Source organism: Heptranchias perlo, chromosome 5, assembly GCF_035084215.1.
Source record: "Heptranchias perlo isolate sHepPer1 chromosome 5, sHepPer1.hap1, whole genome shotgun sequence".
Classification (NCBI taxonomy): domain Eukaryota; kingdom Metazoa; phylum Chordata; class Chondrichthyes; order Hexanchiformes; family Hexanchidae; genus Heptranchias; species Heptranchias perlo.
The window spans coordinates 132,506,345-132,530,438 of NC_090329.1; the positions used below are offsets into that span (position 1 = coordinate 132,506,345).

General features: G+C 44.8%; 1 protein-coding gene across 1 annotated transcript in view; it reads right to left on the minus strand.

Moving 5' to 3' along the window:
* Nucleotides 1–24,094, minus strand: part of LOC137322209 (dynein axonemal heavy chain 8-like) — a 1,675,662-nt gene that overhangs the window by 1,143,328 nt on the left and 508,240 nt on the right. Inside the window, exons 23-25 of the mRNA XM_067985325.1 lie at nt 16,828–16,834; nt 16,244–16,308; nt 15,427–15,542 (exon numbers count right to left, since the gene is read on the minus strand). Of these exons, the coding sequence (XP_067841426.1) occupies nt 15,427–15,542; nt 16,244–16,308; nt 16,828–16,834 (188 nt within the window). The remainder of the gene's footprint in view (nt 1–15,426; nt 15,543–16,243; nt 16,309–16,827; nt 16,835–24,094) is intronic.

Below are 24,094 nucleotides of genomic sequence, written 5' to 3' on the forward strand. Positions count from 1 at the left end.
ATTTGGATAAATGTGAGGTGATGCATTTTGGGAGATCGAATCGGGCCAGGACCTACTCCGTTAATGGTAGGGCGTTGGGGAGAGTTATAGAACAAAGAGATCTTGGAGTACAGGTTCATAGCTCCTTGAAAGTGGAGTCACAGGTGGATAGGGTGGTGAAGAAGGCATTCAGCATGCTTGGTTTCATTGGTCAGAACATTGAATACAGGGGTTGGGATGTCTTGTTGAAGTTGTACAAGACATTAGTAAGGCCACACTTGGAATACTGTGTACAGTTCTGGTCACCCTATTATAGAAAGGATATTATTAAACTAGAAAGAGTGCAGAAAAGATTTACTAGGATGCTACCGGGACTTGATGGTTTGACTTTTCGTGAGAGGTTGGATAGGCTGAGACTTTTTTCCCTGGAGAGTAGGAGGTTTAGGGGTGATCTTATAGAAGTCTATAAAATAATGAGGGGCATAGATAAGGTAGATAGTCAAAATCTTTTCCCAAAGGTAGGGGAGTCTATAACGAGGGGACATAGATTTAAGGTGAGAGGGGAGAGATACAAAAGGGTCCAGAGGGGCAATTTTTTCACTCAAAGGGTGGTGAGTGTCTGGAACGAGCTGTCAGAGGCAGTAGTAGAGGTGGGTACAATTTTGTCTTTTGGAAAGCATTTGGGCAGTTACATGGGTAAGATGGGTATCGAGGGATATGGGCCAAGTGCAGGCAATTGGGACTAGCTTAGTGGTATAAACTGGGCGACATGGACATGTTGGGCCGAAGGGCCTGTTTCCATGTTGTAAACTTCTATGATTCTATAAGAGAGGAATCACGGCTGGATCTAGTAATGGGAAATGAACCATAACAGATAAGAGAAGTAAGCATGGGGGAGCATGTAGGCAATAGTGATCGTAACATAATACGGTTTAAAATAATGAATGTGAAAGACATAAGTAAGACAAAAACCAATGTAATAGATTGGAACAAAGCTAATTTTGAGGATGGAACGAGGGCAGGTAAACTGGAAAAAATTGTTGACAGACAAAGAGATAGAACGGCAGTGGGAAATATTTAAAAAGGTGATCAATAGAGTTTAGGAGAAATATATTCCTCTAAAAAGCAAGAACAAACTAGCCATGAATGAAACACTATTAATGAATAAAGAGTTCAGGGTAAAATCGAAATGAAATAAAAAAGCATACTCTGAGTACATAGGAACAGGAGTAGGCCATTCAGCCCCTCGTGCCTGCTCCGCCATTTGATAAGATCATGGCTGATCTGTGATCTAACTCCATATACCTACCTTTGGCCCATATCCCTTTGGTTGCCAAAAAGCTATCCATCTCAGATTTAAATTTAGCAATTGAGCTAGTATCAATTGCCGTTTGCGGAAGAGAGTTCCAAACTTCTACCACCCTTTGTGTGTAGAAATGTTTTCTAATCTCACTCCTGAAACGTCTGGCTCTAATTTTTAGACTGTGCCCCCTACTCCTAGAATCCCCAACCAGCGGAAATAGTTTCTCTCTATCCACTCTATCTGTTCCCTTAATATCTTATAAACTTCGATCAGATCACTCCATAACCTTCTAAATTCTCGAGAATACAACCCCAATTTGTGTAATCTTTCCTCGTAACTTAACCCTTGAAGTCCGGGTATCATTCTAGTAAACCTACGCTGCACTCAGATTGATTCAGTATTTTGTTGAGGTGACACAGACGGGCGATGAGGACAATGCGGTTGATGTGGTGTATATGGACTTCCAAAAGGTGTTCGATAAAGTGCCGCATAATAGGCTTGTCATCAAAGTTTAAGCCCATGGAATAAAGGGGGCAGTGGCTGCATGGATATGAAATTGGCTGAGTAATAGGAAACAGAGAGTAGTGGTAAACGGTTGCTTTTCAGACTGGTGGGAGGTATACAGTCGTGTTCCCCAGGGGTCGGTACTAGAACCATTGCTTTTTTTAATATCTATTAATGACTTGGACTTGGGTGTACAAGGCACAACTTCAAAATTTGCAGATGACAGAAAACTTGGAAGGGTAGGGAACAGTGAGGATGATAATGGAGGACTTCAAGAGGACATCGACAGGCTGGTGGAATAGGCGGACACGTAGCAGATGAAATTCAACACAGAAAAGTGTGAAGTGATACATTTTGGTAGGAAGAATGAGGAGAGGCAATATAAACTAAATGGTACAATTCTAAATGGGACGCAGGAATAGAGAGGTCTGGGGGTATATGTGCACAAATTGTTGAAGGTGGCAGACCAGGTTGAGAAAGCGGTTAAGAAAGCATACGGGATCCTGGGTTTTATAAATAGAAGCACAGTGAACAAAAGCAAGGAGGTTATGATGCGGTGTCCAGTTCTGGGCACCGCATTTTAGGAAGGATGTGAACGTCTTGGAGAGGGTGCAGAAGAGAAGGGATATGGACAGGTTAAGTGAGTGGGCAAGAAGGTGGCAGATGGAGTGTAGTGTGGGGATCTGTAAGGTTATTCACTTTGGTATGAAGAACAGCAAGACAGAATATTTTTTATAAATGGTGACAAACTACTAAATATTGGTGTTGAGAGCGACTAAGGTGCCCTTGTACAAGAAACACAAAAAGTTACTATGCAGGTACAGCAGGCAATTAGGAAAGCAAATGACATGTTGGCCTTTATTGCCAGGGGGTTGGAGTACAAGAATAAGGAAGTCTTACTACAGTTGTACAGGGCTTTGATGAGACCTCACCTGGAGTGATGCATAAAGCTTTGGTCTCTTTATCGAAGGAAGGATATACTTGCCTTAGAGGCGGTGCAACGAAGGTTCGCTAGAATAATTCCTGGGATTGTCCTAAAAAGAGAGGTTGAGTAGAATGAGCCTATGCTCTCTGGAGTTCGGAGAATGAGAGGTGATCTCATTGAAACATAAGATTCTGAGGGGGCTTGACAGGGTAGATGCTGAGAGATTGTTTCCCCTGGCTGGAGGGTCTAGAACTAGCGGGCATAGCCGCAGGATAAGGGGTTGGCCATTTATGACTGAGATGATGTAAGAATTAACCCAATAACAGATATAATTTAATTGTAAACAATTTTACAACACCAAGTTATAGTCCAGCAATTTTATTTTAAATTCACCTGAGGAAGGAGGTAGCCTCCGAAAGCTTGTGAATTTAAAATAAAATTGCTGGACTATAACTTGGTGTTGTAAAATTGTTTACAATTGTCAACCCCAGTCCATCACCGGCATCTCCACATCAGATATAATTTAGTATAATTATAATCAATAGTAGAAGTAGAATGAACTGTACTATGAATCTATAAATGATACCATAAATGTAAACTGTACTGTGTATTAATACAGTATGAACATGTAACGTGTGTCTAATAAGAAAGTGCTGGTGGGCCAAGAAGGGTGCATGATGGTTATTATAGTCCAGTTTGCAATTAAAACTAACAGAATGCTGACAACATTAAAGTGGGAAAGAAGAGACCTTGGGGAAATGTTATCACAGGGCTAAGGAAGGACGTGCTGTAAGAGCATAGTGTCTAAAGACATGTAGATAAAGGGACTGAAAGTTAATTAAATCAAGGAGTCACACAGGCTTAGGCCTCTCTTTCTCGAGCCCCCAAAGCTAGTGAATAGAAGTTTGTTTATACAAACGGTCCCGTGAAGGTTGGCAATGCAAATTCTAAGATAAGGTACCGTTAAGTCTGTAACAACACGGCACAGATGATACCAGGAGTTGCCTGGAATGTAACTTCTAAAGGGTGAGAGACATGATTAATGGTAAGGCTGAGAGATGTGGATGTGATAGTGAACTGCCACATGGACTGAAAAAGGTTTAGTGTGCAAAATTATAGCACATGGGATTGGGGGGAACATACTGGCATGGATTGAGAATTGGTTGACAGTCAGGAAACAGACAGTAGGAATAAACGGGTCTTTTTCCAGGTGGCAGGCAGTGACTAGTGGGGTACTGCAGGGATGAGGGAACGGAATGTAACATTTCCAAGTTTGCAGACGACACAAAGATAGGGTGGAATGTGAGCTGTGAGGAGGATGCAAAGAGGCTCCAATGTGAATTAGACAAGTTGGGTGAGTGGGCAAGAACATGGCAGATGCAGTATAACATGGATGAATGTGAGGTTATCCACTTTGGTTGTAAAAACAGAAAGGCAGATTATTATCTGAATGGTGATACATTGGGAAAAGGGGAGGAGCAACGAGACCTGGGTGTCCTTGTATACCAGTCGCTGAAAACGAACATTCAGGTGCAGCAAGCAGTTAGGAAGGCGAATGGTATGTTGGCCTTCATTGCAAGAGGATTTGAGTATAGGAGCAGGGATGTCTTACTGCAGTTGCACAGGTCCTTGGTGAGACCACATCTGGAGTATTATGTGCAGTTTTGATCTCCTTATCTGAGGAAGGATGTCCTTGCCATGGAGGGAGTGCAACAAAGGTTTACCAGACTGATTCGTAGGATAGCAGGACTGACGTATGAGGAGAGATTGGGTCGACTAGACCTATATTCACTCGAGTTATAGGAACATAGGAACAAGAGTAGGCCATTCAGCCCCTCATGCCTGCTCCGCCATTTGATAAGATCATGGCTGATCTGTGATCTAACTCCATATTCCTGCCTTTGGCCCATATCCCTTAATAGCTTTGGTTGCCAAAAAGCTATCTATCTCAGATTTAAATTTAGCAATTGAACTAATATCAATTGCCGTTAGCTAGTATCAATTGGCTGGGGAGTCCAGAATCAGGGGTCACAGTCTCAGGATACGGGGTATGCCATTTAGAACCGAGATGAGGAGAAATTTCTTCACTCAGAGGGTGGTGAACCTGTGGAATTCTTTATCACAGAAGGCAGTGGAGGCCAAGTCATTAGATGTATTCAAGAAGGAGATATATATATTTCTTAATGCTAAAGGGATCAAGGGATATGGGGAAAACGCGGGAACAGGGTTCTGAGTTAGACGATCAGCCATGATCATTGTGAATGGCGGAGCAGGCCCGAAGGGCCGATGGCCTACTCTTGCTCCTATTGTCTATGTTTCTATGTTTCTCTGTATAAGAAGAGAACTCAAAAGCTGAGGAAGGCGCGCAAGATTCTGGTAAGGAAGAAGAGAACTCTTCATTCAACAGAACACAGCCAGAGAGAGACCGCGCCGCAGTCACTTGGAGGGATACTTCCAAGGTTTCAAGGAACAGACTCTGACTGTTTCTCTTTGTTCAGTATCACTTTTTGTACTAATTGTGATGTGCTTAATAAATCTGTTTTGCCTTTAACCATAATACCAGTACCTTGGTGGTCTTGTTGTTGTCACGAGCCAGTCCTTGGACTGGGTTAAATTAGAATCCTGAAAGTAGGGTTTTAAATCCTACAATGAGGAGGCATTTCTTCATTCAGAGGGTTATGAATCTTTGGAATTCTCTACCCCAGGGGGCTGTGGATGCTGAGTCATGGAATATATTCAAGGCTGAGATGGATTGATTTTTGGACTCTCGGGGCATCAAGGGATATGGGGATCGGGCGGGAAAGTGGAGATGAGGTCAAAGATCAGCCATGATCTAACTGAGTGGCGGCACAGACTCGAGGGGCCGTATGGCCCACTCCTGCTCCTATTTCTTATGTTCTTATGAACTAGAATGATTCCAGGGATGAGAGACTTCAGTTTTGTGGATAGACTGGAGAAGCTGGGGTTGTTCTCCTTGGAGCAGAGACGGTTGAGAGGAGATTTGATAGAGGTATTCAGAATCATGAAGTATCTAGACAGAGCAGATAGAGAGAAACTGTTCCCACTGGCGGAAGGGTCAAAAACCAGAGGACATAGATTTAAGGTGATTGGCAAAAGAAACAAAAGCGACATGAGAAAAAACTATTTTACACAGCGAGTGGTTGTGCTCTGGAATGCACTCCCTGGGGGAATTGGATAAGTACTTGAAGGGAAAAAATTTGCAGGACTACGGGAATGGGGCGGGGGAATGGGACTAGCTGGACTGCTCTTGCAGAGAGCCGGCACGGACTCGATAGGCCTAATGGCCTCCTTCCGTGCTGTAACCATTCTATGATTCTATGAGTACAGCCAGAGCCAAGTCCACGGCACCATGGATGGCTCAGCTGTACAGGGAGGAAGGTGGAGGGTCAGGAAAGAAATAGTTACAGGGGATTCAACAGTTAGGGGAACAGACAGGCATTTCTGCAGCCGCAGATGTGATTCCAGGATGGTATGTTGCCTCCCTGCTGCCAGAGTCAAGGATGTCAATGAGCAGCTGCAGAACATTCTGAGGGGGGGGGAAGGGTGAACAGCCAGAAGTCATGGTCCATTTTGGTACCAATGACATAGGTAGAAAGAGAGATGAGGTCCTGCAGACAGATTTTAGGGAGCTAGGAAAGAGATTAATAAGCAGGACCTCAAAGGTAGTAATCTCCGGAGTACTCCCCATGCCACGCGCTAGTGAGTACAGAAATAGGAGGATAGTGCAGATGAATGCATGGCTGGAGAGATGGTGCAGGAGGGAGGGCTTTAGATTCCTGGGGCATTGGGACCAGTTCTGCAGGACCTGTACAAGTTTTAGGGAATGAAGCTGGGCAGGTGGAAGGAGTATCAGTGGGAGAGCATTTTGGTGGGAGTGATCATAATTCAGTTAGATCTAACTGATAGTTATGGAAAAGGACAAAGATAGACCAGGAGCAAAAGTTCTCAACTGGGGAAAGGCCAACTTTACTAAGCTGAGATGTGATTTATTAAAAGTGGACTGCGAACAGCTACTTGAAGGTAAGTCAGTGTCAGAGCAGTGGGAGGCATTCAAGGAGGAGATAGTGAGGCTTCAAAGAAAATATGTTTCCATGAAGAAAAAAGGTGGGACTCCCAAACCTAGAACCTCCTGGATGTCAAGGTGCATACAGGGTCGGATAAGGCAAAATAGGGAAGTTTATGTCATAGAGCTCAATACTGCAGAAAGCCTAGAGGCGTATAGAAAGTGCAGGGATGAAATTAAAAAGGAAATTAGGAAAGCAAAGAGAAGACATGAAAAAATATTGGCAAGTAAAATCAAGGAAAACTGAAAGATGTTTTATAAATACATAAAGAGCAAGAGGATAACTAAGGAAAGAGTAGGGCCTATTAGAGACCAAAAAGGTAACCTGTGTGTGGAGGTGGAAGAAGTGGATATGGTTCTTAGTGAATACTTTGAGCCTGTCTTCACAAAAGAGGGGGAACGATGCAGACATTGTAGTAAAGGAGGGGGAGTGTGAAATATTGGATGGAATAAACATAGTGAGAGAGGAAATATTAAGGGGTCTAGCATCTCTGAAAGTAGATAAATCGCCAGGCCTGGATGAAATGTATCCCAGGCTGTTAAGAGAAGCAAGGGAGGAAATAGCGAAGGCTCTGACAATCATTTTCCAATCGTCCCTGGCGACAGGAGTGTTACCGGAGAATTGGAGGACTGCGAACATTGTACTGTTGTTTAAAAAGGGAGAAAGAGATAGACCGAGTAATTATGGGCCAGTCAGTCTAACCTCGGTGGTAGGCAAATTATTGGAATCGATTCTGAGGGACAGAATAAATTGTCATTTAGAAAGGCACGGGTTAATCGAGGACAGTCAGCATGGATTTGTTAAGAGAAGGTCGTGTCTAACTAGATTGATTGAATTTTTTGATGAGGTAAGAAGGAGGGTCAATGTGAGTAGCGTGTTTCATGTCGTCTACATAGATTTTAGCAAGGCTTTTGACAAGTTCCCACATGGCAGACGGGCCAAATAAGTAAAACCCCATTGGATCCAAGGAAACAGAGGAACAGGAGTAGGCCATTCAGCCCCTCGTGCCTGCTCCGCCATTTGATAAGATCATGGTTGATCTGTGATCTAACTCCATATATCTGCCTTTGGCCCATATCCCTTAATAACTTTGGTTGCCAAAAAGCTATCTATCTGATTTAAATTTAGCAATTGAGCTAGCATCAATTGCCGTTTGCGGAGGGGAGTTCCAAACTTCTACAACCCTTTGTGTGTAGAAATGTTTTCTAATCTCACTCCTGAAAGGTCTGGCTCTAATTCTTAGACTGTGTCCGCCACTCCTAGAATCCCCAACCAGCGGAAAGAGTTTCTCTCTGTCCACCCGATCTGTTCCCCTTAATATCTTATAAACTTCGATCAGATCACCCCTTAACCTTCGAAACTCCAGAGAATACAATCCCAATTTGTGTAATCTCTCCTCGTAACTTAACCCTTGAAGTCCGGGTATCATTCTAGTAAACCTACACTGCACTCCCTCCAAGGCCAATATGTCCTCCCGAAGGTGCAGTGCCCAGAACTGCTCACAGTATTCCAGGTGCGGTCCACCGAGGGTTTTGTATAGCTGCAGCATAACTTCTGCCCCCTTGTACTCTGGTCCTCTAGATAGAAAGGCCAACATTCCATTAGCCTTATTGATTATTTTCTGCACCTGTTCATGACACTTCAATGATCTATGTACCTGTACCCCTAAGTCCCTTTGGACATCTATTGTTTTTAACTTTTTACCATTCAGAAAGTACCCTGTTCTATCCTTTTTTGATCCAAAGTGGATGACCTCACATTTGTCCACGTTAAATTCCATTTGCCACAGTTTTGCCCATTCACCTAATCTATCAATATCGCTTTGTAATTTTATGTTTTCACCTACACTGCTTACAATGCCACTAATCTTTGTGTCATCGGCAAACTTGGATATAAGACTTTCTATGCCTTCATCTAAGTCGTTAATAAATATTGTGAATAATTGAGGCCCCAAGACAGATCCCTGCGGGACTCCACTGGTCACATCCTGCCAATGTGAGTACCTTCCCATTATCCCTACTCTCTGTCGCCTTTCGCTCAGCCAACTTCCTAACCAAGTCCATACTTTTCCCTCGATTCCATGGGCTTCTATCTCAGCTAACAGTCTCTTATGTGGGACCTTATCAAATGCCTTCTGGAAGTCCATATAAATAACATCCATTGACATTCCCCTGTCCACTACTTTAGTCACCTCTTCAAAAAATTCAATCAGGTTTGTCAGGCACGACCTACCTTTCACAAATCCAGGCTGGCTCTCTCTGATTAACTGAAGATTCTCGAGGTGTTCAGTCACCCTATCCTTAATTATAGACTCCAGCATTTTCCCCACAACAGATGTTAGGCTAACTGGTCCATAATTCCCCGGTTTCCCTCTCTCTCCTTTCTTAAAAAGCGGAGTGACATGTGCAATTTTCCAATCTAGAGGTGATGGACTGGGGTGGACAAACGTAAGGAATCTTACAACACCAGGTTATAGTCCAACAGTTTTATTTGAAAATCACAAGCTTTCGGAGATTTTGTCCTTCGTCAGGTGAGTGAGTGAAAGGCTCTCAAATCGCATCTCTAATATTAGGCTGGTACACGATCACACCAATCAAAGGTGTCATTGGTGTTCAGACAGGTTAGCCACGGAAAACAGTACATCCCAGTATACTGAATACACAAGGGTCAGATTACAAAGCCAGAGAGAGAAAGAGACCCGGAAGGCAGAGAGAGAGAGAGAGAGAGAATGACCAGTTGTATTAAAAACAGATAACTTTTTTTTTCCTGCTGGTGGGGTTACGTGTAGCGTGACATGAACCCAAGATCCCGGTTGAGGCCGTCCTCATGGGTGCGAAACTTGGCTATCAATTTCTGCTTGATGATTTTGCGTTGTCGTGTGTCTCTAAGGCCGCCTTGGAGAACGCTTACCCGAAGATCGGTGGCTGAATATCCTTGACTGCTGAAGTGTTCCCCGACTGGGAGGGAACCTTCCTGTCTGGCGATTGTTGAGCGGTGTCCGTTCATCCGTTGTCACAGTGTCTGCATGGTCTCGCCAATGTACCATGCTCCGGGGCATCCTTTCCTGCAATGTATGAGGTAGACAACGTTGGCCGAGTCACAGGAGTATGAACCATGTACCTGGTGGATGGTGTCCTCTCGTGTGATGGTGGTATCTGTGTCGATAATCTGGCATGTCTTGCAGAGGTTACTGTGGCAGGGTTGTGTGGTGTCGTGGACGCTGTTCTCCTGAAAGCTAGGTAATTTGCTGCGAACGATGGTCTGTTTGAGGTTGGGTGGCTGTTTAAAGGCGAGTAGTGGAGGTGTGGGGATGCCCTTAGCGATGCATGGTTCATACTCCTGTGACTCGGCCAACGTTGTCTACCTCATACGTTGCAGGAAAGGATGCCCTAGAGCATGGTACATTGGCAAGACCATGCAGACGCTGCGACAACGGATGAACGGACACCGCGCAACAATCGCCAAACAGGAGGGTTCCCTCCCAGTCGGGGAACACTTCAGCAGTCATGGACATTCATCCACCGACCTTCGGGTAAGCGTACTCCAAGGCGGCCTTCGAGACACACGACAACGCAAAATCGTCGAGCAGAAATTGATAGCCAAGTTCCGCACCCATGAGGACGGCCTCAACCGGGATCTTGGGTTCATGTCATGCTACACGTTACCCCATCAGCGAACAAATGTTATCTGTTTTTAATATAACGGGTCAGTTGCTGTCTTTTCTATGTTTCTACCTCTCTATCTCTGTATTTTTTTTTTGGTGATTTGTATATTCGGAGACCTTGTAGGTAACACCTGTCTGTCTGCACACTGATTGCCTTGGCAACGGGCAGTTGAAAAAACTGTCTATAATCACTGAGCATTGTTCTGTGATTTATAAATGCGATTTCATTTCGAGGATTTCATTTCCACAACATTCACCTGAGGAAGGAGGAAGCCTCCGAAAGCTTGTGAATTTAAAATAAAATTACTGGACTATAACTTGGTGTTGTAAAATTGTTTACAATTGTCAACCCCAGTCCATCACCGGCATCTCCACATCATGTGTAATTTGACACATTGTGTATTCAGCATACTGGGACCTACTGTTTTCCGTGGCTAACCTGTCTGAACACCAACGACACCTTTGATTGGTGTGATGGTGTCCCAGCCTAATATAAGATATGCGATTTGAGAACCTCTCATTCACTACTCACCTGACGAAGGAGATAATCTCCGAAAGCTTGTGATTTTAAAATAAAATTGTTGGACTATAACCTGGTGTTGTAAGATTCCTTACATTTGTCCACCCCAGTCCATCACCGGCATCTCCACATCATCTGAAAACAGTTCACATCTCATATTGTCAACAGTTCCCATTGTCCTCCAATACCAGCTGGATGAGAGGCGGGAGAATAATACACATTCAAACAAAGCTTTCTCTCCAGGGACCAATCGTAGCATTTTGCACCGTCTGATCAGATTAGCCAGAAAAAAAACAGTATAACTGTTGCAGCCTCAGGGAGGAGGGGGTCGAACAGTGGAGGGGTCAAACAGGAGGAGGTCGAACAGTGGATGTCAAAGGGACACCAGAGACACAGCTCTACAACATCAAGAAGATCAGAGCAGGCCGCTCTCTCTACAACCAGGACCAAAGGAAGTCGCATGCCCCAAGTAACGGGTACGGCCCCAAGGACTTCGATCGTAGAAGACACGACCCGGCAGCCAAAGCCAGCAAGGTAAGCATTTCAACCGCAGCCTGCAGAATACTCAACTCATAGCCGTGTGGAGAATTACCTCTGCATGTCCCGACCAAACCTTAGCAGTGTAGTGTTGGGAGTTAACAGCCGTGCGTAAGGGAACACGGAGGGGCTTAGTTTAAGAAGTCCAAGGGGAAGTAATCTATTTGTTCGTAGTCATATAGGAACGTTAGCATCGGTTTTGCCATATTGAGATTTGCTGTACTTATTAAACATACTTTTACTATTCAAAATCTGAAACCTGTGTCGAATGCATTATTCATCATGCTTTAGTGTGATTCATAAGGGCAAGCCCAGATCTTCGACCATAAATAAGTGAGTTCGGTTGTGACCAGCAAGGCTGAACAACCCTCACATGATCGGAAATACCCTACAATACTGTGTACAATTTTGGTCTCCTTACCTAAGAAAGGATATACTTGTCATAGAGGGATTGCAACGAAGGTTCACCAGACTGATTCCTGGGATGGCGGGATTGTCGTATGGCGAGAGATTGAGTAGTCTCGGCCTGGATTCTCTCGAGTTTAGAAGAATGAGAGGTGATCTCATTGAAACACACAAAATTCTTACAGGGCTCGACAGGGTAGATGCAGGGAAGATGTTTCCCCTGGCTGGAGAGTCTAGATCCAGGGGTCACAGTTTCAGAATAAGGGGTAGGCCATTTAGGACTGAGATGAGGAGAAATTTCTTCACTCAGAGGGTGATGAATCTTTGGAATTCTCTACCCCAGAGGGCTGTGGAGGCTCAGTCATTGAGTTCATTCAAAACAGAGATTGATAGATTTTTAGATATTAAAGGCATCAAGGGATATGGGGATGGTGAAGGAAAAAGGCATTGAGGTAAAAGATCAGCCATGATCTTGTTGACCAGTGGAGCAGGCTCAAGGGGCTTGATGGTCGACTCCTGCTCCTATTTCTTATGTTCTTATGTACTATTTTGGGGGGTGCAAGAACGGAGGGACCTGGGGACACATATTCACAAATCTTTGAAGGTGGCAGGGCAAGTTGAAAAGGCAGTTAAGAAAGCGTATGGGATACTTGGCTTTCTAAATAGGGGCACTGAATACAAAAACAAGGAAGTCACGCTAAACCTTTACAAATCACTGGTTGAGCCTCAGCTGGAGTATTGCGCACAATTCTAGGCACCACACTTTAGGAAGGATGTCAAGGCCTTGGAGAGGGTACAGAGGAGGTTTACCAGGATGATACCAAAGATCAGGGACTTCAGTTATGTGGAGAGATTGGAGAAGCTGGGATTGTTTGCCTTAGAGCAGAGAAAGTTAAAGGGAGACCTGATAGAGGTATTCAGAATAATGAGAGGTTTTGATTGAGTAAATAGGGAGAAACGTGTTCCACTGGCAAGTGGGTCGGTAACCAGAGGCCAAAGGTTTAAAATAACTGGCAAAAGAACCAGAGGGGAAATGAGAACATTTTTGTTAAGATCTGGAACGCACTACCTGAAAGGGTGGTGGAAGCAGATTCCATCGGAACTTTCAAAAGGCAATTGGACATGTACTTGAAGAGGACTAATTTGAAGGGTTATGGGGAAAAAGCTGAGGTGTGGGACTAAATTGGACAGCTCTTTCAAAGAGCCGGAACAGGCACGATGGGCCGAATGGCCTCCTTCAGTGCTGTAAAATTCTATAAGTTTTAGTGTCGTTGAAGGAGATGGTTGGCAACATTCGGCAGACTCAAGAGAAAATTAATGAAGTGACACAATGACATCCAAGATTCAGATCTCCAAAGGGATTACCTGCAGCATGGACAGTGCGTTTATTCTGTCTCAGGTGCAAAAGGATTTGGAAGATATTGACAGCAATCGTATCCCTTCTTTTATAACATGAACAGCTAGATAAATGGACTAGTGATAATGGAGGAAACCATTGTAATGTTTGGCGCCTGGGATCTGGAGACCCAGCGCAACACCCATGTGAGGGCTGGAATGAAGGCAAGTTTTCGCTGTGACTATTGCCATCCCATGCCTTCCACCCAACAAGAAGCCTTTAGAGGTCTTCAAGATGGAGACCATAGGCCTCCTCGAAGGTGACATTCCTAAGGAATTGGTTAACTATTCAAAGGTATTGGCAAAGAATGGTGAAACCTGGGTGGCACCAGATTTATCTTGCTGTACCCGGATCAAAAAGGAAAAAAATGTGATGTGCTGTTAATTGTACTGTTAGTATTTAAAGATAGAAATCGGGGCGGGCAAGGCACGGATACGCGGGAAGTGGTCGTTACTTCCCATGTGCGACAACAATGGACTTGGCTTACCAACATGGGAAACAGGAGTGCCCTGTATTAACTCCATCGTTTTGCTTTACTCCAGAGTTACCTACGAGAATTGCAAGTTCGGTCCTGATCCCAGTGAACATTCATAATGCTACGGAAATTCAGGTGGAAATCGGTTTAAGGGAGAAAGCCCAGAAGGCGGTTATACAGTTTGGACATCCGATTGCACCACTGTCACTGAATCTTAAAACTATACTTGACCGGATGGTCAAATCAGAGCATCACCTAATCTATAACAAAGAAATGTGGCTATAGAAAGCGATATGGGACAGCGAGGGGAATCTAAATACAGTACGTAGGACAGCAACCGTGGGCTAGAATTCTCTCAGGTTTTAATTCTTGCTCGAATTGTTCTTATTGTAATTGCTATTATAATGCTTTTGTGTAGTATCCTCAATGTATAAAAAGCCAAATATGCAAATAGGTGTAATACACTACCGAGCCATGAACTAAGGATGGGATGGGAATGTGAACCTAATGTGACCCCTGTAGGCTCAAAAGTAGAGAATGTAAGTGAAGCATTATATAAGCTTTCCTTATAAAATTGCTAACCTTGTTAGGAAAAGCATTATATAGGTTTTTCCTGTGAACAAGGCTTTATGTTCTCTGTTATTAAGCATCAATGGGCTTTTGGTCACCTTGTGTAGATGATGCATCCTTGAATAATGAGCATCCTGTGTCATTCTTATCTCATGTGCATATGATGGATGGCCATAATTTAGTAAGAATACAGGATGCTTTGAGATAAACATGGTGGCAACTAATCATATGGGAGGCAACGTAAAGGGAGTGAAACGGATGGCAGCTCCATGAGACAGAGAGGATGACTGATGGGAGGCCCCATGTTTGCTCACAGTCCCTGTAGAACTAATGTGTTAAAACATATATAAGCTGAAAATTAAATCATATTTGTTAGATTATTCTCAGACGAGGCTGGACATGCTCAAGCAATATCAAGGACGTTTGAGAAGTGCACCTTGGTACTTTCTATGGTGATAAGTTTTGCCAGGTTGTATCCCAATGTCCTATTAGTATGTTTAATTGTATTCTTGTATTTTAACATCTTTACTACTTATTATAGCCTCTTAATAAAGCTATTATACTTTGGAACAAAACACCTCCGAGCCGTTTTGATTAAAGACCACTCGCAGCTACCCAACTCAAATTAATTGGCTCCACCCCCCCCAAGAAATTGGTTTAATTCCTTGTAGGTTTTTTACCAGTGTTAAATTTATGCACAAAAATATGAACAGTCGTTATTAAGACCCAACAGTATTTTGATGCACAGCTGCAGGTATCTGCATGGCAATAGAGAAGCATTAAATTACCACTGGCAGATTGTCAACCTCTTTGTCTCTTACAAACTTAGGGGGTGAATTTACGTGGGGATTCTCCCTCTCGTCTGCTATAACTTCAGCGGAGGAGCTATGGAAACCTTGGGTTTTCAAGGTTTCTGCAACTCTTAGGCCAAAGTTATGGTAGCTGAGCAGAACCCCCATGGAAATTCACCCTCTTAAAGTTTATTGCACATTGGGTAGAGTAGCCTTACATTTCTTCTGAATCTTTTCTAAACCAGTTAGTCCATTACAAAAGCACTTTCTACCTTTTCGAACTCCTCGTCTCTTTTGGCTTGATGGGTGTCTGCTTTAACAGTACCGTGGGCCATAAAAGTTACATTTTCTTCCTGATTATCTTCTGTAAATAGTACTCGTCTACGCTCTGTGTTAAAAGATATGAGACAGAAAGTCTGAGGCAAAAAGTTATAACTAACAAGATTGCTGTTAAAATCCATACCAAGTGTATCACATCAAAGTGATCCCCATGTGTCTGGGGTAAAAAATATATTTTTAGTCAAGTTAAAATATTTGTTAATAAAATATTTTTCATGTATGTACAAGAAAGCTGGATTTCATTTTAGTTGTTTCTGATATCAAGAATTACCTTTTTGAACTGGGTTTTCCTGATATTGTTGGGTTGGTAGCAGGGCAGGGCATCCACCCACTGCCTTGATCCCACCGTAACCCTGACCCATTTTCCTAAGTCAGGGCTTATCGGATATGCAGAGCCAGCTCCAGGGAGGAGGATCCAGCCAAACACCTCACTTTGAGGCCTAAAATTATTAGTGTCCAAAACTGGATGGGATCCATGCAGCACGCAGCCGAGGCACGCCAGAATGGAGAGTCTTGAGGATCATCCTGAACTGGTCCTTGATCCCATCATCATAATTGCAGTGAGCTGCAGGCGCTAGTAGGGCACCCTGGCGCAGCTCACCTGTTGGGACCTGACCAATTTCGGCCAGCATCCAGTGAGTTCGGGAGTGGAGGGAGGCGGGCAAGCATAAAGCGGCAGCGGCCACAGTCTTAACGTGGAGCAGTTCTGCTCTTCCTGGCTCCACATTAATGCAAGTTAAAACAACTTACCTGCAGAGTTCTTCTGCGGTCTCCAGTGGTCCCTTTCAGTAGCATTGGTTAGGCCACTGAAGAGCCTGAAAACACAGTTGGAGCTTGTGCAAGCCCTGATAGTTTAAAAGAATTTTGCGAACAGGTCTTGAAATGGTCACAGGTCAATATTTTATACTGTACTCCAATAATACTCCAGCATAATACTCCATTATATTCTGTATTAGGTAGTGGAAATCTGGAACTCTCTCCTCCAAAAAGCTATGGATGCTGGGTCCATTGAAATTTTCAAAACAGATCGACAAATTTTTATTAGTTAAGGATCTAGAGATAGAGATCAATGTCGGGCCGCCTGTCTTGCTGGCGGCAGCAGCACACAGGGAAGTCCCGGGAGGGGGGTTTGGAGCAGGCTACGGAAGAGAATCCATTTCTCACCCAGCTATCGATATTGGTGACTTTAATAGTCACAGATTGGAGTTACTCACAATCCAAAGAAGACGATGATCGATTACAAAGTCTGGCATCAAATACTGACCATTGCCTCCTCTATGACCCTAAACAGCGTGGTACCTTCTGGCCAGCGAGATAGGGTCAAGAATACTTACCTGAAATCTGGTGGGTCACATCAATCAACAGTCACCCACAACTAGTATCATGCATTCTTTCAACGACTTTTCACATAGTTAGCACGGACCATCATTTATCCATAATGGCATGCAACAACACTCATCAAAAGGATAAGATAACCCAAATTGATCTTCAGGAAAGCCAATTGGACTTTGTTCACAGAAATTTTTGAACTAATGATTGTTGCTATCCCACGGTATAACATCCTAATCGAGGAAGCTTACAAAAGCATTTGTGGAACCCTCGACAAAGCTGCGAAATCCACAATCTCTCATGACTTTTGCCCCTTGTACACTTTGTGCCTGGACAAAGAGTGCGCTGACCTAGTGAAACTGGACAATGAATCTGGCATCTCAGATACTGCAGACTAGCTGCTTAAATCATGATGCGGCTCGTCCAGCCCTTTGGGAAGAGTCAATCTCACAAATTTTAAGTCGTAAAAGCTAGAGGCTCATCCATCGCCTAGATGCTGCTCAACATCTACCAGCACAGACCTGACCATCTATGTCAGCAAATGCCCTTACCAATCACCTATCATAGGTGGCAAGAGACTCCTGCAACAAAGTCTTCGAATGGAAAGTACATGATGAATGGTGCCACTTTAATCTAAATGTCCTGAACCAGAAACACTCACCAACCTTCACCCCATCAGAACTTAACAAAAAATGAAACTTAGTACTGCAGCCAGCTATGAAAACATATGCCTTGAATTTTTGAAAAACCTTGGTCCACAAGCATGTGGCTGGAGCCATACCAAGCACAAAGGAAGATGGTAGTGGTTGTTGGATGCCAATTATCTCAGCCCCAGGGCATTGCTGCAGGAGTTCCTCAGGGCAGTGTCCAAGGCCCAACCATCTTCAGCTGCTTCATCAATGGCCTTCCCTCCATCATAAGGTCAGAAATGGGGATGTTCGCTGATGATTGCACAGTGATCAGTTCCATTCGCAACCCCTCAGATAATGAAGCAGTCCATGCCCGCGTGCAGCAAGACCTGGACAACATCCAGGCTTGGGCTGATAAGTGGCAAGTAACATTCGCGCCAGACAAGTGCCAAGCAATGACCATCTCCAACAAGCGGGAGTCTAACCACCTCCCCTTGAATCGCCTACCATCAACATCCTGGGGGTCACCATCGACCAGAAACTTAACTGGACCAGCCATATAAATACTGTGGCGACAAGAGCAGGTCAGAGGCTGGGTATTCTGCGGCGAGTGACTCACCTCCTGACTCCCCAAAGTCTTTCCACCATCTACAAGGCACAAGTCAGGAGTTTTTTTTTATTCGTTCATGGGATGTGGACGTCGCTGGCGAGGCCAGCATTTAATGCCCATCCCTAATTGCCCTTGAGAAGGTGGTGGTGAGCCGCCTTCTTGAACCGCTGCAGTCCGTGTGGTGAAGGTTCTCCCACAGTGCTGTTGGGAAGGGAGTTCCAGGATTTTAACCCAGCGACGATGAAGGAACGGCGATATATTTCCAAGTTGGGATGGTGTGTGACTTGGAGGGGTACGTGCAGGTGGTGTTGTTCCAATGTGCCTGCTGCTCTTGTCCTTCTGGGTGGTAGAGGTCGCGGGTTTGGGAGGTGCTGTCAAAGAAACCTCGACGAGTTGCTGCAGTGCATCCTGTGGATGGTACACACTGCAGCCACTGTGCGCCGGTGGTGAAGGGAGTGAATGTTTAGGGTGGTGGATGGGGAGCCAATCAAGTGGGCTGCTTTGTCCTGGATGGTGTCGAGCTTCTTAAGTGTTGTTGGAGCTGCACTCATCCAGGCAAGTGGAGAGTATTCCATTACACTCCTGACTTGTGCCTTGTTGATGGTGGAAAGGCTTTGGGGAGTCAGGAGGTGAGTCACTCGCCGCAGAATACCCAGCCTCTGACCTGCTCTTGTAGCCACAGTATTTATATGGCTGGTCCAGTTAAGTTTCTGGTCAATGGTGACCCCCAGAATGTTGATGGTGCGGGATTCGGTGATGGTAATGCCGTTGAATGTCAAGGGGAGTGGCTAGACTCTCTCTTGTTGGAGATGGTCATTGCCTGGCACGTGTCTGGCATGAATGTTACTTGCCACTTATCAGCCCAAGCCTGGATGTTGTCCAGGTCTTGCTGCATGCGGGCTCGGACTGCTTCATTATCTGAGGGGTTGCGAATGGAACTGAACACTGTGCAATCATCAGCGAACATCCCCATTTTTGACCTTATGATGGAGGGAAGGTCATTGATGAAGCAGCTGAAGATGGTTGGGCCTAGGACACTGCTCTGAGGAACTCCTGCAGCAATGCCCTGGGGCTGAGATGATTGGCCTCCAACAACCACTACCATCTTCCTTTGTGCTAGGTACAACTCCAGCCACTGGAGAGTTTTTCCCCTGATTCCCATTGACTTCAATTTTACTGTGGCTGCTTGGTGCCACACTCGGTCAAATGCTGCCTTGATGTCAACGGCAGTCACTCTCACCTCATCTCTGGAATTCAGCTCTTTTGTCCATGTTTGGACCAAGGCTGTAATGAAGTCTGGAGCCGAGTGGTCCTGGCAGAATGCAAACTGAACATCAGTGAGCAGGTTATTGGTGAGTAAGTGCCGCTTGATAGCACTGTCAACGACACCTTCCATCACTTTGCTGATGATTGAGAGTAGACTGATGGGGCGGTAATTGGCCGGATTGGATTTGTCCTGCTTTTTGTGGACAGGACATACCTGGGCAATTTTCCACATTATCGGGTAGATGCCAGTGTTGTAGCTGTGCTAGTGGCGCAGTTAGTTCTGGAGCACAAGTTTTCAGCACTATAGCCGGGATGTTGTTGGGGCTCATAACCATTGCTGTATCCAGTGCACTCAGCCATTTCTATATATAACGTGGAGTGAATCGAATTGGCTGAAGACTGGCTTCTGTGATGGTGGGGATGTCGGGAGGAGGCCGAGATGGATCATCCACTCGGCACTTCTGGCTGAAGATGGTTGCAAACGCTTCAGCCTTGTCTTTTGCACTCGCGTGCTGGACTCCGCCATCATTGAGGATGGGGATGTTTACAGAGCCTCCTCCTCCCGTTAATTGTTTAATTGTCCACCATCATTCACGACTGGATGTGGCACAACTGCAGAGCTTTGATCTGATCCGTTGGTTGTGGAATCACTTAATCACTTACCTCTGTCTATAGCATGTTGCTTCAGCTATTTAGCATGCATGTAGTCCTGAGTTGTAGCTTCACCAGGTTGGCACCTCATTTTTAGGTACGCCTGGTGCTGCTCCTAGCATGCTCTTCAACATTCCTCAATGAACCACGATTGATCCCCTGGCTTGTTGGTAATGGTAGAGTGAGGAATATGCCAGGCCATGAGGTTACAGATTGTGCTGGAATACAATTCTGCTGCTGCTGATGGCCCAAAGCGCCTCATGGATGCCCAGTTTTGAGCTGCTAGATCAGTTCTGAATCTATCCCATTTAGCACAGTGATAGTGCCACACAACACGTTGGATGGTGTCCTCAGTGCGAGGACAGGACCTCATCTCCACGAGGACTGTGTGGTGGTCACTCCTACCAATACTGTCATGGACAGATGCATTTGCAACAGGTAGATTGGTGAGGACGAGGTCAAGTAGGTTTTTCCCTCGTGTTGGTTCGCTCACCACCTGCCGCAGGCCCAGTCTGGCAGTTATATCCTTCAGGACTCGGCCAGCTCGGTCAGTAGTGGTGCTACCGAGCCACTCTTGATGATGGACATTGAAGTCCCCCACCCAGAGTACATTCTGTGCCCTTGCTACCCTCAGTGCTTCCTCCAAGTGGTGTTCAACATGGAGGAGGACTGATTCATCAGCTGAGGGAGAGCAGTAGGTGGTAATCAGCAGGAGGTTTCCTTGCCCATGTTTGACCTGATGCCATGAGATTTCATGGGGTCCGGAGTCAATGTTGAGGACTCCCAGGACCACTCCCTCATGACTGTATATCACTGTACTGCCACCTCTGGTGGGTCTGTCCTGCCACTGGGACAGGACATGCCCAGGGATGGTGATGGAAGAGTCTGGGACGTTGGCTGAAAGGTATGATTCTGTGAGTATGGCTATGTCAGGCTGTTGCTTGACTAGTCTGTGGGACAGCTTTCCCAATTTTGGCACAAGTCCCCAGATGTTAGTGAGGAGGACTTTGCAGGGTCGAGTGGGCTTGGTTTGCCTTTGTCGTGTCCGGTGCCTAGTGGTCCGATGCCGGGTGGTCCGTCCGGTTTTATTCTTATTATGACTTTTTTCAGCAAGATTGTACAATTGAGTAGCTTGCTGGGCCTTTTCAGAGGGCAATTAAGAATCAACCACATTGCTGTGGGTCTGGAGTCACATATCAGCCAGATCGGGTGAGGACAGCAGGTTTCCTTCCCTGAAGGACATTCGTGAACCAGATGGGTTTTTACGACAATCCGGTCGTTTCATGGTTATCATTACTGATACTAGCATTTTAATTTCAGATTTTATTTAATTAATTGAATTTAATTAATTGAATTTAAATTCCCCAGCTGCCGTGGCAGGATTTGAACTCATGACTCTGGATTATTAGTGTTCAGTGTGATGGAATACTCTCCACTTGCCTGGATGAGTGCAGCTCCAACAACACTCAAGAAGCTCAACACCATCCACGAAAAAGCAGTCCTCTTGATTGGCTCCCCATCCACCACTAGAACTAGGCGGCATAATCTTAGAATAAGGGGCTGCTCCTTCAAAACTGAGATGAGGAGAAACTTCTTCACTCAGAGGGTGGTAGGTCTGTGGAATTTGCTGCCCCAGGAAGCTGTGGAAGCTACATCATTGAATAAATTCAAAACAGAAATAGACAGATTCCTAGAAGTAAAGGGAATTAGGGGTTACGGGGAGCGGGCAGGAAATTGGACATGGATTTAGATTTGAGGTTAGGATCAGATCAGCCATGATCTTATTAAATGGCGGAGCAGGCTCGAAGGGCCGATTGGCCTACTCCTGCTCCTATTTCTTATGTTCTTATGTTCACCCGAAACATTCATTCTCTTCACCACCGGCGCACTATGGCTGCAGTGTGTACCATCCACAGGATGCACTACAGCAACTCGCCAAGGCTTCTTCGACAGCACCTCCCAAACCCGTGACCTCTACCATCTAGAAGGACAAGGGCAGCAGGAACATGGGAACAACTCCACCTGCACGTTCCCCTCCAAGTCACACACCATCCCGACTTGGAAATATATCGCCGTTCCTTCATCGTTGCTGGGTCAAAATCCTGGAACTCCCTTCCTAACAACACTGTGGGAGAATCTTCACCACATGTATTGCAGCGGTTCAAGAAGGCGGCTCACCACCACCTTCTCAAGGGCAATTAGGGATGGGCAATAAATGCTGGACTCGCCAGCGATGCTCACATCCCATGAATGAATAAAAAAATTGTAATTGGCTGTTACTTTTCTTCACACGTGTCGTCCTTGAACATCGAACCCCAGGAGTATGGTACCGAGTAAAGATCATTGGCCTACTTAAGCCAGCAAGGACCCACGGTTAGTAGCAATCTACTGACCAATGTCCCTCCCAAATATTTGCTATAAGATACTCGAGTGACTGCTCTGCACAGCACATATCTCTAGCTGTCGATGCAACTCATCCTAATGACCTGCATTGAAAATGGCTTTCAGAGAAACCTTCAGACTGGTGTTGTCTTCCTCGATCCAAGAGCAGCATACGATACTCTGTGGCATACTCGTTTTCTGGCAAAATTATCGAGATTCCTGCCATATTAGGCCATCTGCTTGGTTGAATTACTGCTACAGGGAAGATATTTCAGAGTATGGGTGGCCGAATGCACCAGCTCATGGAGATACCAAATCAATGGCCTCCCTCAGGATGAGTTCTTGCAGCAACTTTTAATCTATACATAAACAACCTGCCTGCGACCACATTGCTGAAATTCATCTGTGCTGATGACAATGCCTTTGTTTCTCAAGCTAGTGGCTTTTCCACCATGGAATCTAAACTCACTAATGATAAAGAATCATAGAATCTTACAGCACTGAAGGAGGTCATTCGTCCCATCGTGTCTATGCCGGCTCTTTGAAAGAAATGTCCAATTTAGTCCCACACCCCAGCTTTTTCCCATAACCCTTCAAATTAGTCCTCTTCAAGTACATATCCAATTGCCTTTTGAAAGTTCCTGTGGAATCTTCTTCCACCAATCTTTCAAATAGTGCGTTCCAGATCTTAACAACCTTCTGTTTGAAAAAAATTCTCCTCATTTCCCCTCTAGTTCTAATTATCTTAAATCTGTGACCTCTGGTTACCATCCCACTTGCCAGAGGAAAAAGTTTCTCCCTACTTGCTCTATCAAAACCCTTCATACTTTAGCACACTTCTATCAATTCTCCCCTACTCTGCTCTAAGGAGAACAATCCCAGCTTCTCCAATGTCTCCACATAACTGAAGTCCCTCATTCCTGGTATCATCTTGGTATACCTCCTCTGTACCCTTTACAAGGCCTTGACATCCTTTCTAAAGTATAGCGTCCAGAATTGTAAGCAATATTCCAGCTGAGGCCAAGCCAGTGATCTGTAAAGGTTTAGCATGATTTCCCTCTTTTTGTATTCAATGCCCCAATTTACAAAGCCAAGTATCTCATATGTTTTCTCAAATGCCATATCAACTTGCCGTGCCACTTTCAAAGATTTGTGATTATGTACGCCCAGGCCCTTCTGCACATGCACGCCCTCAAAATAGTACCATTTAGATTGTACTGCCTCTCCATGTTGTTCCTCCCAAAGTGCATCACTTCACACTTATACGCATTAAATTGTATCTGCCATGTGTCTGCCCACTTCACCAGTTTGTCTCTGTCCACCTGAAGTCTGCTGCTATCCTGCTCACTATTTACAATGTTGCCAAGTTTTGTATCATCTGCAAACATCGAAATTGTACTCCCTATACCCAAGTACAGGTCATTTATGTCTAATAAGAAAAGCAATGGTCCTAATACCGACCACAGGGGGGATCCCCACTGCATACTTCTCTCCAGTCAAAAAACATCCGTTCACCGCTATTCTCTGCCTCCTATCCCTTAGCCAATTACGTATTCAAGTTACCACTGACCCTTTAAAACCACGTGCATCTATTTTCTGAATAAGTCTGTTATGTGGTACTTTATCAAAAGCCTTTTGAAAGTCCATATATACATCTATTGCACTACCTTCATCAATCCCCTCTGTTACTTCATCTGGGAACTCAATCAGATTAGTCAGATATGATTTGCCTTT